The sequence below is a fragment of the Aptenodytes forsteri genome, unplaced genomic scaffold (assembly GCF_000699145.1).
Source record: "Aptenodytes forsteri isolate BGI_AS27 unplaced genomic scaffold, ASM69914v1 Scaffold54, whole genome shotgun sequence".
In the NCBI taxonomy this organism is placed as follows: domain Eukaryota; kingdom Metazoa; phylum Chordata; class Aves; order Sphenisciformes; family Spheniscidae; genus Aptenodytes; species Aptenodytes forsteri.
In genome coordinates this window covers 6,990,857-7,001,580 of record NW_008796044.1, presented here as the reverse complement: position 1 = coordinate 7,001,580, position 10,724 = coordinate 6,990,857, and the positions used below count along the sequence as shown (strand labels likewise).

Below are 10,724 nucleotides of genomic sequence, written 5' to 3'. Positions count from 1 at the left end.
CGCCCCCGCAGGGGGGCCGGGCGCCCCCCTGGGGTGGGGAAAGGGGGGGGGGGGGGGGGCAGCATCAGGCCCAGCTTAGCGGAGGTGCCCGGGATGCAGAGCACTGCCCCGGCATGTTTGGCTGGCACTGCTCTGCCTGCTTCACCCTTCCAGCAGGCTGGGGAGAAACCTCCGCCTTTCTCTGAGGCCATAGGAAAGGACCAGCCTTTCTAGCCTCACTCTCCTTCCCCAGGCACCCTGTTCCAGGAGTTCAAGGAGGAGATGGAGACTGTCTACAAGATCTACTGTGCCAGCTACGAGCATGCTCTCCTGCTGGTGGAGAGCTACCGCAAGGACCCCAGGCTGCAGGAGGAGATCTTAGAGACCCTGAATGCAACAGTGTAGGTACCTGCTGCTGAGGCCACCACCTCCCTCTCCCTGTTTTACCTACTAGCCTTGCCCTTCTCCTCTCTGGACAAGCTGCCTGCATGGGTACCTTTGTGGCATTGCCTGGTGTAGTCCCTGGCAGCCTGTCCTGCATCCTTGGGGCCACTTGCCAGAGGGACATTACAGGTTGGTGGTCTTTTATGGTGGACCCCAAAACAAGCAGCAGGATGGGGTAGCACCCATAGGTCCTGCCTGCTCCACAGCCCCAGAGGCTGTGCTCACGGAGGGCACATGTTCCCCAGCTTGACCAGAGAGACAGGCTGGCCCCGGGGGACCTGCCGAACCCCTCCTGAACTATCAGAGGGGTCACAAACACTGTCAGAGCCAGGAGAAGCAGGAGTGGCAGCAGAGGAGCTGCTGGGATTTGCTGCTCTCTCTTTCAGGGCACAGGCGATGTGACTCCCAAATGAGCGATGCCTTGCATGCGGGTAGAAGGGGCATCCTGCTTGCAGCCTGCCTGCACTTTGTCCACACCCTTCCCCCCCCCATTGCCCCCGGAGCAAGCGCCGATCCCGTGCCTCCTAGCTAGACAAGCACAGCACTGTTCAGGGAGGCAGGGCACCCGCCCGGGGCTGGCACTGCCTTCGGGGCTGATGGAGACGGCGTCCCCCTGCCAGCGCTCCCGGGGGGTGGCCCTGCAGCTGGTGGGGAGGAGGGATTCACAGCCAGAAACCCCTCACGGCTGCTGGGCACAGCTTGCCTGCAGGTCCAAAGCAGCAAAGCTCCCCTGCAGCTGGAGAGGCACTGCTTTCTCCCCAAAATGCTCGCAGAGAAGCTGGGGGGACCGGCGGGGCAGGAGGGCAGCCTGCAACCTTGAGTGATTCCCCTCTCCATCAGGCCTCACACAGGTGCATCGGACCTCAGCTTCTTCCTGGTGATGCCAGTGCAGAGGGTCACCAAATACCCACTGCTGCTGGGAAAGATCCTGGAGAACACTCCCACCAGCGCCAGCGCCTACCCGGCCCTGCAGGCAGCCGTCCGCGCCATGGCCCAGGTCAACGCCAACATCAACGAGTACAAACGGCGCAGAGAAGTAGGTGAGCGGGCAGGGGGCACGGCACAGGCAGGGGGCATGGTGTCTGGGAAGCCCCATCCTAACCCCAGCATCTCCCCTTGGTGTTGCACTAATTCCCACTTAAATCAGTTCAAAGCTCTCCTGCCCTCCACCCATCCTGACTTGTGCAGGCAGCTCCCAGCACTGCTCTGGTCCTTCAAATGCCACTCTGGGCAAGACCTGAAGGCTGCAGGAGCAGGGTGGCATGGCGCGGCTGAGCACAAAACTAGCCTGTCTGCATTCCTGGAGCTGGGAAATGGGGAGGAACAGGCCTGCCCTTGGGATAGGAGAAATCAGGCTCTCCACAAACGGGAGCTTGCTCTTCTTTTTGGTTTTCATAGTACTTTCCCCCGGGCTGCCTTTCTTTGATGTGGGTTGTGCTTACCCTGTTGATCGTGACTTGTCAGCTCCAGGCCTTGGTGCTGCTCACCTGCGTTGCCCACTCAGGCTGCTGAGGATGCTGCCCTGAAGTTTCCTCTTCTGATCTTTTTTCCTCCCACCTTGTGTGCCCCTACCTGAGGCAGCAACCAAATACAACAAGGCCGAGCACCTGACACTGCGGGACCGCTTTGCGCGCCTCAACACGCACTCCATTGCCAAGAAGACCACGCGGCTAAGCCGGCTCTTCATGCACGAGGCCGGCATCGTGGCCAAGGTGGGCAGCCCGCACCCCACCGCCTGTGGACGCACTGCCTCTCCTTGGGTCGTTTCTGGGGCTTTCCACTGCCTCCCGCAACACGTTACCAGCCAGACGGGGAGAGCGGAGCCAAGGTGGCGTGGCCAATGCTGACACCCAGTGGCCTGTGCTGTCACATGAGCTACAGTCCCATTTTCGAGCAGCCTAAGGGTGGCTCCTGGTCCCCAATCCCAAGAACCATGGGGTAGGAGGGATGCAGGTACACACCTCGCTCCCAGCCTCAGAGCACTGCAGGGGAGTGCTTTGGCCCCCATAGGATCCTCAGGCACCCTAGCGAAAGGAAAGACACGATGGTGTTTCCCAGCACCACAACCACGCCAAAAGCCCTGTTTCTGCATGCATCCGAAGCACCCTAGATCTTGGCCCTTTTCAGGTTCCTGGAGCCTCTCAGGGTCTCCCCTGCCTGTCCCCAGCACTGTAAGCTAATTCAGGCAGGTGCCTGGCTGCTTTTTACATTAGCACCCAGTGAGGGGCATCAGCCCTGCCTGAGGCATTGCCTGGCCTGCCTGTGCTGGGGATAAGCTGCCCCTTGCCTTGCAGACGGAGGACAGGGAGTATGACGACCTGGAAGAGAAGTTCCAGTGCGTGGTGTCCAGCGTGGCTCTGCTGAAGGAGAACATGGCATCCTACCTGGGTCATTTAGAGGTAAAACTCTGATAAATTGCAAGGGGTTGGCCCCATCTAGGCCTCAGGACCTGTTTCTTGGGGTTACAGAATACTTTCAAATCCCTATGGAAACCAGCATCAGTTGGGGATGCTCAGTGACTTGCATCTCTCAGCTAAAGATGTTGTGCCGGGGGCTTGCACAACATCCAAGGATCGCTCAGGTCCAGCAGAGCTTAAAACAAAGTCAAGGCTTCGTTGACACAGTCTGATAACTGATCATTATCTCAAGGCATTAAATAGCTGAGAAGGCTAAGTGTTGTTCAGCCTGGGAATTCTTGCATAACAGGTATAAGGCAGATGTGTTCCCAAATCAGGGAAACAACAAACTTCCCTTCTGAGATGACCTGTCTGAGTAGCTGCTGTGATTTTCTCATGGAAATCCCTTGGGGCATCTGAGGGAAATGAAAGTATGAGCAATGGCAAAACTTGAAATCCCCAGACACTGTATTATCAGGAAAGTCTCAGGAAATGGCAGAGGGTTCAGAAAGCAGCAATTCAAGGGCTGGAAAGACCTTGTCATGAAGATATTGACAAGGGCTCCCCATATAGGGTTGGGAAGGAGGAAAAGGGGACAGAAAGACTCTCTGTAGCCCAAAGAGTAGATAAAATAGGATTAGAATAGAAAACATGAGGATGGCAATCTATATGACAGTGAGATATGGCATCAGCTAGAGGGACAGGGTATGACCATTCCTTGGGACATTGAGTGCTCCTGGGGACCTGCCTGGCACTGCCCCTCAGTGAGCTGCATCTCTGTAAGCCAGCTTCTTGGCTTCAGCCAGGATATCAAGTGTCTGCAAATAGGCTGGGCTGCCTAGATAATAAGCTGTGGTTAGGAGTCATGCGGCATCTTGGATGCAGCTTCAGAGGAGCTGCTGGTGGGGGAAGGTGGGGCTGCATACATGCCCCATGTCTCTCCCTTTGAAAGCTTCTCAAAGACATCCTGAGAAGCCAATGAAGACATGTTCTCATAGAGCAGAGACAGCCTGGCCTCTCTTTGTGCTGGCTGAAAGTTCCCTTTTGTATATCTGTCTGTACCAGTGCCCCCACCACAAGGAGAGGCAAATCTTGGTGCATACAAGATCGTCACAGCCATGTCTGCTTGTGTAAGAGCTCCTGTAGGGTTGAGGAAAAGCACACAGGTCTCAGAACTGCCACCTTCCCTTTCCCCTTTTATATTCCCATCTCCAGTCCCTCCTCTGGCAAGGAGGGCTACAAAGGAAGGGTCTCCTAAACATGACCACAGGCAAAAAGAGAGGATTTAGAATAGAGTTGGGCCTCTCAGAGTGTCCTGACGGCAGCCATGGTTGATGAGCACCAAAGAAACTGCTCCTGCTGCTCCAGGACTGACTGCAGGAGCAGTGCTCCAAGGGGCAGCAAAGCCAAGCCCAGGAGGAGCAGGAGGCCAGGCTTCCCTTGGCACCAGCAGCAGGCTGGGACTCAGGCTTGCAGACAAGAGTAGCCCAGAGCTAGTCCCACTGGGCTGCTAGCACAGAGCACGCAGGCTGGGTGCTCCATGCACTGTTGGCATGTCTTTGGGAACACAGGGATAGGTTACAGATGGGTTAGCTAGTGTTGGGCAGCTTCTGCAGGTCAGGTCTGATGGCTTTCTCCCTTTCAGGCGTTCCTGGTGCCCACCCCACACAAGCATGAGCTGCAGATTGACGAGGGACCTGCCCAGCAGTACCGCCACTTTGCAGAATACTTCCATTGCACTGTTTTCCCAGAGTTTGTGAGTGCTCCTTCCATGTAGATCTCCTTCAGGGTCACAGCCAAGCATTGCGCTCTCACCTTCTGCCAGGGTACAGCAGGGGCTGGCTCTAGGGCAGGGCAGCCAAGAGCTGAGAGGAACCCCAGAGCAGGCAGTGTCCTCACCAACAGGCAGAGTCCCCTTGGGCCTGAACATGAAGGGGCAGGTAACAGGGTCCATCAGCAGTCCCAGACACATTAAGTTAAAAACCCACTCCAAGGTCCATCCAGGAAACAAAAGGAGACAGAGACACAACTAAGTCCATGCAGAGCTGGGGGCAAGAAGCAATGTCCATCTGAGAGGTCCATCTAGGAGCTGAGCTACCTACAGCAGAGGTCCAGGGTCCACCCAGGAGACAGAGACAGAAACCAGCTCACCCACAGCAATGTTCAAGTAGTAGCTGAAGGCCCTTAAATGGGCTGTGGGCAGGGGTGTGGGTGGAGGCTCCAGGTGAGGGTGGTCTGGGCCATTAGAGACTATTTATGCCTTCAGGGCCCTCACATGTTCACGGCCAGCCATGCAGGCAGGGCTGCAGCAGAGCACAGGATGGTGGGAAACCAGGCATACTGTTTATTTGGCTCACACAAGGTGTTTGCCACCAAACCTCAGTCCAACCTACCTACTCCTTCTGGGCATCTGTACTCGCCTTTGGGAGCCCAAGACCGCCCCATCTGTCTCCTTCCACCACCCCTGCTTGGTTCTCCAGAACTCCCTCTTGGGTGGTGGCTGCCACCGTGAATGCAGTCAGGGAGGTTTTCCAAGCAGTGAAGAGTGTGGCAGGGCAGTCTGAACCCCACACCTGGATGCCAGCATCCCCAAGGAGTGCCAGCATGGGGAGGGAGGGTAGCTACATGGGATAACCACATAGACCCTGGGCTAAGGGCCTCCGTCAAACCAGGACACTATGACGTGCATGGGACAGTCACTGCAGCACCCCCCTTGGCCCATGGGACCTTGCATGTGAGGGTCCTACACGATCATTTGCATGGAGCACAAGTTTTGAATTGTGGCATGCATGACTGCTTTGGTTGGCATCCTATGTGCCTTCAGGGAAGGATGCCTCAGATGCTCCCCACTCCACACAAGCCCTCCCCCTCCCCCTCACCTTTTTGCCTGTGTAAGACAGTGCCCCATGCAGGCAGCTAGGCCTGTCTGGGGGGCTTACGTGGAGATTTGGGTTCTCTCGCCCCACAGAAGCAACGGCTGGACAGGCTGGTCTGCCAGCCCCTCTGCAGCCTCTCAGACATGCTGGTGGGGCCACAACAGCTGGTCAAGAAGCGCGTGGACAAGCTGCTGGACTATGAGGAGATCCAGGAGCGGAAGAGCGAGATGGGCAGTGTGACATACGATGAGGAGGCAGCCATGAACACCTACCTTGCCATCAATGCCCTGCTGGTGGCCGAGCTCCCACGGTTCAACCAGGTGGCTGTGCAGCTCCTAGGGCAGATACTGTGCTCCCTCAGTGCCCTGCAACGGGACTTGGCTGCCCAGGTCCTGCACCAGGCAGAAAAGGAGCTAGAGCAGGTGAGAGTGACCTCTTGGCGTGTGTGCCCAAACTGGTGCACATGCTGAGCCAGACCTGCCTTCTTCAGGCTTGGGACATCACTTGGATGTCAGGGCACTGAAGGTTTGCTGTAGCCCAAGCCTGCCCTTGCAGACACACAGCTCCCTGTCTAGCATTTGTAAGTGATCTCTCCTCCCCTTCAGCTGGGGAAAGCCAACTTGTCTCTTCTTCACTGCCAGGAACTGTCCTGCTCTCTCTTTGAGGACACCACTGGTAATTTATTGATGTGCTGCCTGAGAGATCTGTGTTAACTCTGAGCTCCCAAGAGCTCTGTGCTGGGAAGGCAAGGAGGAGAAGGACAGCTCCTGGCTTGAGGAATGAGCATCCCTTGAACCTCCATCCTCTGGGAGATTATCTCCCAGGACTCCTCACTGCACTCTCTGAGCCTGACGTTTGCAAACGTGGTGGGTCAGGCCAGTCCAGAGCCCTGGGGTATAGCATGGCCCTGGCCTGACCCATGACCAAGATGAGAACAAGATGCAGCCACATGGAGGTATTCTCTCAGGCACTGCTTGCACGTTCCTAGTCATGAGGGTGGATTCCCCTTGCTCAGTCTGGGATGCTTACGCTGCAGACATCTACCTCGGAGCTACATCCACTTGTCTCCCTTTTTAGTCAGGTGGGACCGTGGGCTTGGGGCAGGACAGCAGGACCCAGGGACTGTTGCGATGGGCTGGGTACAGCCCAAGAGCCCTGCGTGTGACTGCCCTGCCCAGGGCAGGTGGCTCAAAGCCAGAGAGCAGCAGCTCTCCTTGCCAATGGGAAACAAATCCTAGATGCAAGGTGCATCTTTAGTGACAAGGTCTCTTCTCTTGCTTTCTCACCTCTTTTCCTCCTGCTCCTTTTCTTTTGACCCTACCCACAGCTCTTCCCCTCCCCAGGGCCCTCTCTGATCTCAGGGTCTGTCTTCACAGATGCCTCATGGCCGCATGCCTCTGCCCAGTTTCTGGAAGATGGTGGAAGACACCTTGCAGCAGTCTGGCGCTCAGCTCCGTACCTTCTGCCAGACGTTTGAGACGGTCACGCCGAGCCCTGTGTCACAGGTGGGAGCTGGGAAGGGGGTGTCTCAGGCCAGCTAGGTGAAGAGGTAGGACTGTGGCTTCCCAGTGCCTAACATCAGCCAACTGTATGAGATTCAACAAGGCCAAGTGCCAGGTCCTGCACTTTGGCCACAACAACCCCATGCAGCGCTACAGGCTTGGGGAAGAGTGGCTGGAAAGCTGCCTGTCGGAAAAGGACCTGGGGGTGTTGGCTGACAGCCGGCTGAACATGAGCCAGCAGTGTGCCCAGGTGGCCAAGAAGGCCAATGGCATCCTGGCCTGTATCAGAAATAGTGTGACCAGCAGGAGCAGGGAAGTGATCGTGCCCCTGTACTCGGCCCTGGTGAGGCCGCACCTCGAATACTGTGTTCAGTTTTGGGCCCCTCACTACAAGAAGGACGTCGAGGTGCTGGAGCGTGTCCAGAGAAGGGCAACGAGGCTGGTGAGGGGTCTGGAGAACAAGTCTGATGAGGAGCGGCTGAGGGAACTGGGGTTGTTTAGCCTGGAGAAAAGGAGGCTGAGGGGAGACCTCATCGCTCTCTACAACTCCCTGAAAGGAGGTTGTAGCGAGGTGGGGGTCGGTCTCTTCTCCCAAGTAACAAGCGATAGGACGAGAGGAAATGGCCTCAAGTTGCGCCAGGGGAGGTTTAGATTGGACGTGAGGAAAAATGTCTTTACTGAAAGAGTGGTTAAACATTGGACCAGGCTGCCCAGGGAAGTGGTTGAGTCCCCATCCCTGGAGATATTTAAAAGACATGTAGATGAGGTGCTTAGGGACATGGCTTAGTGGGCATGGTGGGGTTGGGTTGACGGTTGGACCCGATGATCTTAGAGGTCTTTTCCAACCTTAATGATTCTATGATCTTGGGGGGGAGGTTGGCTCAGAAAGTGGCACAGAGGGTTGCCACAGCCACAGTATTTCTCCCAAGACCCCGACAGCAGCTGGCTGGGAATAACCAGGGATGAAACAGTCTCAGCTCTTCTGGTTCTGGACACTCGTCTCCAAACCATAAGGTAGAGCAGATAGTGTGAAGGAGTTTCTCCTCTAACCTCTCACTGGGATGTGATCCTGCAGAAAGGAGAGCACATGTACATGGAGGGCCTCAGTCTCCTGCCTGTCTCATCAAGTGCTCCTGTGTCTCTTGCTCCCCACCAGACTCTGAACCCTGCTGAGGAGCAGAAAGTCCTTTCCCTTGTGAGCAAGCACGGAACAGACAAACTTTACCAAGTGACAAGCAACATCAGTGGCAGCAAAGACTTGGACCTGACCTTGCAAAGGGGACAGATTGTAGCTCTGCTGCAAAGTGTGGACACTAAGGGGAACACAAGCAGATGGCTGGTGGATGCTGGAGGTACTGTGAGTGCTATGGGGAGCCTCTCCCCACCTCGGCACCAAGGTCAGAAACCAAACCCGAACCACTTCCTCATCTTGGATGAAACAGCAGGCCATTGCCTCCTGGGTCCTCCCTTCCAGGGTTTGCTCAGCCCAAACCCACCTCTGCTTTGCCAGCTGCACCCGTAGCCATTAGCTGTTAAGTTCAGGTTTCCCCATGAGGGAGCACTCATGGCTCATTGTGGCTGGGAAAAGAGAATCCCATGCACACAGAAACGTCTTGAACCCCTTTTGTGGGGGTTTTGCTACTGGATATCCCCTAGTGATGGACCAGTTTGAACAGGGCTGCTGTGCCATGCCAGGCAACAGCCAAGTTCTTAATCCTCTCTCCTCCGACCTGTGCCTACATGTGCCAGGCAGCAGAGCTCCATGACCTGTGTGTGTGCATGTCCTCCAGGTCCCCGAGGGTTTGTGCCTGCTGGAAAACTCCAGCCCTATTGCCCAGTACAAAGCCAGCAGCCTGGGATGCAGATGCCAGCCCTGGAGAGCAGCACAGAGAGAAGGCGACATTCATATGCATCACCTGAAGCTCCCAGGCCCCAGGTGGCCACCTTCACCCCAGCTTTCCAGGTGAGAGTGGGGGACACCCCCCAGGACCATTCCTAGCAACCCCACCAGCTCCACGCTAGTCTCTGTGTGTGCAGCATGTGGGTGGGAAGGTGGACCTGCTTTTCCAGCACACACATGGTCATGCATGTGCAGCCATGTGCCTAGCAGGGAAGTGTCACAGCCCCTGGCCGAGTGCCCCGTGAGGCTAGTGTTTGCTAGTGTCACCTCTGGGACCTGGGGTGGACAGAGCAAAAGAACTGTGCTTGGTGGCCGAGTGCCCCGTGAGGCTAGTGTTTGCCTTGCTGGGACCTGGGGTGGACAGAGCAAAAGAACTGTGCTTGGTGGGGTCCACAGTGTCCCTCCATCGGTGGCAGTACTGCACTGCCCTCTTGGAAACAACCTCCATGTCCCCTCTAGGTCCTGCCCTGCCATGTATGTCCTTTTCCCCTTTGACTCTCGCGTCCAGCAAAGGCTTCCTCCCTCCTTCCCCTGCCTTTTGCAGGTAGTTGCCGGCTTCTCCTTCGCAGCCAGGAGTCCGCAGGAGGTGAGCCTCCAGGCAGGGCAGCCCGTGGTGGTGCTGGAGCCACACGACAAGAAGGGGAGCAAGGAGTGGAGCCTGGTGGATGTGAATGGTCAGAGGGGCTATGTGCCCTCCAGCTACCTGGTGACCGTCCCTGTGCAGGAGTCCATGGGCTGGAGCTTGCCTGTGTGAGCACAGCCAGCCCAGCACCCAAGGGCACAGGCTTCATCGGATGAGAGCCGTCTGCTTGGCACCCGAGGACTTGTCACGGGAGATGGTGGAGGCGGGTGGTCATAGTGGTCCCGGGCTGGGAAGGAGGTGGGAAGCAGCTGGCAGAATACGTCCCGGGGGATGTGGGTGTGAGGGACGGCAGTTGGGAGGCACATTTTGATGAGTAGGCGTGAGGGTGCCATGTCCCATACGTGTTTGCACAAAGGAAAGGAGCATGAGAGAGTGAGGGCAGGTGGCTGCAGTTTTCCAGGGATTTGCTGAAATCCACGTCAGTTACAAAAGTGTCCCTAGGGGTGACGAGACAGCATTGTCCCCAATTAGATCAGGACTAAGCTGCAAAGGGTGCAGTGCTGCAGAGGGGCTCTTCAGCCTGGCACGGAGCATCTGGGGCTCTTGGGAAGAGGCTCTCCGGGAAATTGCTGGTTTGAGTGCAGAGACCAAGGTGGAGCAGCCCTGGAGACATGGCTCCCTGCTCCTCACCGTGGTGTCACGCCTGCCTGGCTGCCCACCCTGATATGCCATTGTGGTCCCTTTGGTAGCACAGCCTTCATGTCCTGCTAAAGGGCACGGCAACGCCAGCCTCTGCCCGGCCACGCTGCCAGCGATGGGAGGGTGCCGGGCTGAGTGCCGTGGCCGGGGTCCTCCCCAGCCCTCCTGGCCACCAAGCACCACTCCTGGCCTCAGTTTCCCCCCACAGCACAGCAGGGCTGATGCTAGTGACCCCTTTGAGGGCACTTTGAGCTCTGGCGATGAGAAGCGCTCTGTACACCGCTGATGCTAGCTCGTGTGACTGATACGCTGACATTATAATATGTTATACTGTCTCTCTGCCCC

The 10,724-nt window shown here is 56.8% G+C and overlaps 1 protein-coding gene across 1 annotated transcript in view; it reads left to right on the top strand.

The window, feature by feature from the left end:
• Positions 1-10,706, top strand: part of ARHGEF37 (Rho guanine nucleotide exchange factor 37) — a 14,013-nt gene extending 3,307 nt beyond the window's left edge. The window contains exons 5-14 of the mRNA XM_009285735.1: positions 233-380; positions 1,264-1,463; positions 2,005-2,135; positions 2,718-2,822; positions 4,465-4,575; positions 5,788-6,117; positions 7,072-7,200; positions 8,354-8,549; positions 8,988-9,160; positions 9,642-10,706. Of these exons, the coding sequence (XP_009284010.1) occupies positions 233-380; positions 1,264-1,463; positions 2,005-2,135; positions 2,718-2,822; positions 4,465-4,575; positions 5,788-6,117; positions 7,072-7,200; positions 8,354-8,549; positions 8,988-9,160; positions 9,642-9,851 (1,733 nt within the window). The 3' untranslated portion in view covers positions 9,852-10,706. The remainder of the gene's footprint in view (positions 1-232; positions 381-1,263; positions 1,464-2,004; positions 2,136-2,717; positions 2,823-4,464; positions 4,576-5,787; positions 6,118-7,071; positions 7,201-8,353; positions 8,550-8,987; positions 9,161-9,641) is intronic.
• The last annotated feature ends 18 nt before the right edge of the window (positions 10,707-10,724 follow it).